This window comes from Ailuropoda melanoleuca, chromosome 11 (assembly GCF_002007445.2).
Source record: "Ailuropoda melanoleuca isolate Jingjing chromosome 11, ASM200744v2, whole genome shotgun sequence".
NCBI lineage: Eukaryota > Metazoa > Chordata > Mammalia > Carnivora > Ursidae > Ailuropoda > Ailuropoda melanoleuca.
This window is the reverse complement of record NC_048228.1, coordinates 108,726,830-108,732,118: the sequence shown is the minus strand read 5'-3', so window position 1 is coordinate 108,732,118 and position 5,289 is coordinate 108,726,830. Positions and strand designations below refer to the sequence as shown.

Here is a 5,289-nt window from a genome sequence, read left to right as displayed (position 1 = left end):
TGTGGGGCGGGGTGGGGGGGTGTTCTGAGTATGGCTGGCCATTCGTATGCCTCCCAGAAGACGGGACTCTGAACCTGGGTCTTGAAGGATGAGTAGGAGTTCTTCTTGTGAGAAGGGGGAGTGGTCAGTCATTCTAGGCAGAGGCTGAGTGTGAAACAACAGCCTGGCCTGTTTCAGGAAGAATGGCTAGTATGAGCAGGAGGCTGGAAAGGCGGGGTGGGGGGCTGCTGATGGGGACACAGGGTGGATACCAGTCAACCCACCTGATGGTCATCGTGGCCACTGCTGACAGGCGTGTGCTGTGTGCCAGGCTGTGTCCACTCTGTGCTCCCATTTTACAGCTCGAACAACTACGGCCTAGGGATCCCCAGAGAGCCAAGCCAGGATGGGAACCAGGGACCCAGGGCTACCTGCTTTCCTCCTTCCTGGTCTCAGGCCCTTAAGAAAGGGTTGGACAGAAGCTGGCTAAGGGCAGGCAGGAATGGAGGGTGGGGCATTTGGGCCATGTCCCTCATCCCTTCCTTTGTCAGGGTCAGAGATGATGGAGAGGATGCCCATGGCCTGCCCTAGCCCCGTACCTCTTTAAGTCCATTAAGTTGTGATCCTTGTCACCTCCCCCTGGAAGCCTTTCCTGGCAGGCTCCATCATAGGCTCACCTGGCATGCAGACAGGGCAGATATGACCTCAGGCCTGACTTACCTGGGCCGATGGTTTCTTGAATTCACTCACTGCTGTCCCCTAGCCCCCATGGGGCCGTGAGTTCAGCAGGTGTGTGAAGGGATGCACTCCGTTCTCAGGGTCCCTGGGGCCCAGGTGTGTGGCCAGATAGACCAGGGGGTGACCAAGTGGACCAGGTGGCCCTTTCTTTCCCTGGGGTCCCACCTGGAAGCCAGGGGCCTCCTAAAGGCTCCTTACCCCTTGCTGCCTCGACCCTTCATGCTGTCTCCAGGACCTCGACAGTGTCTCCCACTGCCTACCTCCAGCTAAGCCGTCTTCTGTCCCCTGGCCCTGGCTGAGATGTGTCTCCTTTCCCTTTCTTTGCAGCTTCATGGCGGCCGAGGAGATGCACTGGCCTGTCCCGATGAAGGCCATTGGTGCCCAGAACTTGCTAACCATGCCCGGGGGCGTGGCCAAGGCTGGCTACCTGCACAAGAAGGGCGGCACCCAGCTGCAATTGCTCAGATGTGAGTCCTCTGGGTGGCAGGGAGCATGATGCGAGGATATGGGGATGGGGCTGAGCCCCAGCCCTGCGGCCCCACTGCCCTGTTGGACCTCCGTGGACAAACAACCTGAATCTCTGAGCCTCTGCTCAGACGTGGTGGGCCCTCCAGAGTTTTCCTTCCCTGCGTGGTGGTCAGCACCCCCTGGGGGACCTGAGGTCAGCCTCCTCATTACCCAGGACTGTGGGATGATTTGGGGTGCTACTGCAAAATGGAGACAGGATGGGCATTTGGTGCACAGTGCTGACCAGCGGTCTGGGGGAGCCTCCCTCTGCAGCCAGGGGCTGGGGGCCTTGGGTGGCCTGGTAGGTCTGGCCTTGCACCATCTAGTGGGTGTTCAGCGAGTTGGTCCTGGCCCATAAGGAACTGAGACCCAGCTTGGTGCTGGCCCTCCAGAGCTGCATGAGGCCAAGGCTCTGGTCCCTTGGCCAGCAGGTTGGCAGAAAGTGGGAGCCCCCAGGTCTGGGAGATGCCTAGTCGTCAAGACACTGAAGGCCAAAGAACATCAGGGCCTTGCCTGTCGCTCTGACCGGGCACGAGCTCCCCATGCTATGGCCTCTGGCCCCGGCTTTGCCTTTCCTTGAGCCAGCCCAGCTGGTCAGGGTCTCCCGCTGCCCGGGGTGTGGCCAGGCTGCCTTGGGGGTGGTGCTCTGGGGCCGGTCAGCCTGCCCGTGGATTGCTTACATTGGGCCCCACAGTGGACTCCTAGTGAGGGGGCAGCATGCTAGCCCAGCTCCCTCCCCTTCCACGTAGTGGGATTCAAGGGCCGGAGGTCTGCCCTAGTCACCCGGGGCTCTGGGAACGGGCCGGAGGGGGCCTGGCCCGCAGCCGTCGAGGCTCAGGTGTGCGTTGCCGCCGCCCTCAGGGCCCCTGCGCTTCGTCATCGTCCACAAGCGCTGCGTCTACTACTTCAAGAGCAGCACCTCGGCCTGCCCGCAGGGCGCCTTCTCGCTGAGCGGCTACAACCGGTAAGCGCCCGCTGTAACCGGTAAGCGCCCGCTGCCCGCGCCCGGGGAGCCCCGGCCGGCCTGTCCCTCGTTCCCGCCCGCGGGAGTCCAGGCTGTCTTGAGACGGCTCCCACCCCACCCCGTCAGATGGTGTCCAGCCTCTCCCACGCCCTCTCGGCCTCCATGTGGCCTCCTCACCGTCTTCCGCGGGCCTCCACAAGGGCCCGGAGCAAGGCTGGGGCTTCCTGCTCTCTTCCCGGCAGAGCCTCCAGAGTCCCCGTTCGGCCACCGCTCCGTCGCCCTGCCCACCCAGCAGCCTCTGCTACCGTAGCCTCCTTCCAAGGGGCCAGGCACCGACTCCACCTCAGGCCTCCCTGGCTTCGGGGCCTCCCAGGCCGGGGCCAGTTCCTTGCTTTACACGTGCCGTGGGCTGGGTTCATCCAGCAAGTGCCTCCCTGCTAATGGAGGTGGGCACTGGGACAGAGCCTTCTAGATGGGATGGGGAGTGCCAGCAAGGTAGGGCCCATTAGCCCCACTCGGGCCCACCCCACACCGCTGGGCGCCTGCAGTGCAGGGGTGAAGTAAGACTCCTGGGCTCTGGGTTTTAGTGTCACATGGTGGGCCCGGCACCCCGCGGCATGAGTCTGTGCCTCCCAACTCCCTGGCAGGGCCCAATCCCTCCTGCCTTTGAGGACCTGAAGGTCCCATGTGGGGAAGGACTGAGTGACTCAAGGGTTTGGCTTGTACCCTGGTCATAAGCTCAGTGAGGGGGCCTTGCCCAGGCGCCCAGCCCAGTTCCAGGCCCCCAGGCTAACGGGGACACTGCTAGGAGGGGAGGAGCCTGGAGGACCTTGTGGTTCAGAGCTCTGGGGTCCTCTGGGGAGGGATGTTTCCCTTTCCCTCAGCCTGGTGGATATGCACCCTTACCCTGGGGGTTGGGCACACCTGCCCCAGGCACCTGGCCCGGTGGTGCTCCCCCATGGTAAACTTTGTGATCTCTATACAGCTCCCCCAGCCAGGCTTGGGGGAGCGGCCACAGTAAGTCATGTCCCTCCAGTGCTCTCCAGGATGCCCTACAGGGGCAGTGGGGGCAGGGCAGAGGCTGACATGTTCTGGCCCCCAACAGGCAGGCCTGCCGAGGTGGGCAGGTGGCGTCTGAGTAGAGGGGCACTGGTGGGCAGCGAGGGTGACGTGTCCTTGCCTACACTCTTCCCTCTGCCTGAAGCATCTAGGCCTTTGGCCTGGAGCATCTGCAAGGTGGACCGTCCTGACCTGCCCGCATCCTTGGGGGCACCGTGGGTGCGGGGCGCCAGGACCCGTCCAGGCTGTGCTGACCAGAGGGTGACCGCTGGCACTGTGCCCTCAGGGTGATGCGGGCAGCTGAAGAGACAACGTCCAACAATGTCTTCCCCTTCAAGATCGTCCATATCAGCAAAAAGCACCGCACGTGGTTCTTCTCGGCCTCCTCTGAGGACGAGCGCAAGGTGAGTCTGCCTTCACGGGTGGGGGGCTCGCAGGGCCACCGTCCAGGCCCGGGAGGGCTGTGGCAGGGACGTGGAGCTGGGCGAGTGCTGCTCCCGGTGCCCATCCTCAAGCCTATGGCCTGGTACCAGCACCACGCACTCAGACACTGTCTCAGGAAGAGCTCTGGATGGGCTGAGGTGGGGCCCCAGGGGTCTCCCTGACCTTCGTGCAGACCAGCCCAGGCGGTGAGGGAGATGGGGCGAGGGGGGAGCCCTGCCCTGGGCAGCACCTTACCCACTTCAACCCTGACTGACCCACAGAGCTGGATGGCTTTGCTGCGCAAGGAGATTGGCCACTTCCACGAGAAGAAGGAGTTGCCCCTGGACACCAGGTGGGCCTGGGCATGGGAGGGGGGCGTTGTGTTGCCGGGGCCACTGGGCTTGACGCGGGTGCTTACCTCCTGCCTCTGGGAGCTTGGCCCGGAGTGTACGTGTGTGCGTGTGTGTGTGTGTGTGTGTGCAGGCGCATGCAGCCATTGGTAGTTTCTGCGGGGCAGGTGGGGATGTGGGGCCAGCCCTGAAGCCTGGGCCTGTCTGGTCAGGCAGGGGCGTGGCAGGGAGGCACCACGGCCTCCGTCCCCGGGTCTGTTTATCACCCTGAGGAGCTTATTCGAGTGTGTGTCTTTTCTCGCTTTGCGTGTGTCCGTGTGTGTGTCTGTGCATCAGTTCCGTGTCCGAGGGTGTGCGTGTGTATCCATATATGTGAGTGCAAAGGAACTCCCCCAGCCCAGTGCTCACCGCCCCCCACCCCTGCCCCGCTCTCAGTGACTCCAGCTCAGACACAGACAGCTTCTATGGTGCAGTCGAGCGGCCTGTGGACATCAGCCTCCCCCCGTACCCCACGGACAATGAGGGTGAGGCCTGTCTCTGCGTACCCTGCCCCACCGCCTCTCTATACCCGGCCGCTGACGCCAGGGAGGGGAGGCATATCTGGCTGTCTTCGGCAGTCAGCCTGGGTCCTAGGTTCATACCCTGCCCTGTGCCTCCCTGACTCCTGGCTGCCAGTGTTCCAAGGGCCCCTGCCCCACCACTGCTGGGTGCAGCTGGACCTGGGCCCCCCTGGGTCTGACCCTTGGTCTACCTCACAGACTATGAGCATGAGGACGAAGACGACTCGTACATGGAGCCTGACTCCCCTGAGCCCGTGGAGCTGGAGGGTAGGTGGGCGACCCTTGAGCCTAGGGGGCCCATGGGACTGGAACCCGGAGTAGAGCCCCTCCCAGGCTGGGAGTGCTGGCCTGAGGACTGCACTGGGTGGCCTCAGTCTCCCTTTTGTGGCCCAAGAATTAGGAGGAACAGAACAGAAGAGGTGTATACTCTGGCTGGCTCTGCTCACCTGATCCCCCAACCTCCACACGTAGCCCAGGATGGAAGGGGGGTGGTGGTTTGCAAATTAGTGAGGTGGGGTGTTCCACACATGTGATGCTGAGCCAGGGGTGGTCCTGGGGGCTGAGAGTGGGGAAGGAGGGACATTGAGGGGAGGGTGGGTCCAAGGCAGGGCCTGTTCCCTGTGGCCGACAGCCCCTGGAGCACCTCTAGGCTGGCCTGTCCCTTACCCACCCACCCCCAACCAACCTCCCAAAGCGTGTCGCCTAGCAA

At 63.3% G+C, this 5,289-nt stretch overlaps 1 protein-coding gene across 1 annotated transcript in view; it reads left to right on the top strand.

Moving 5' to 3' along the window:
- The window catches only part of SH3BP2 (SH3 domain binding protein 2), a gene marked incomplete at its 3' end in the record, with an annotated part of 31,687 nt that overhangs the window by 21,837 nt on the left and 4,561 nt on the right, over positions 1-5,289 (top strand). The window contains exons 3-8 of the mRNA XM_034672203.1: positions 1,045-1,184; positions 2,086-2,188; positions 3,534-3,651; positions 3,952-4,022; positions 4,456-4,544; positions 4,779-4,847. Coding sequence (XP_034528094.1) covers positions 1,049-1,184; positions 2,086-2,188; positions 3,534-3,651; positions 3,952-4,022; positions 4,456-4,544; positions 4,779-4,847 — 586 coding nt within the window. The remainder of the gene's footprint in view (positions 1-1,044; positions 1,185-2,085; positions 2,189-3,533; positions 3,652-3,951; positions 4,023-4,455; positions 4,545-4,778; positions 4,848-5,289) is intronic.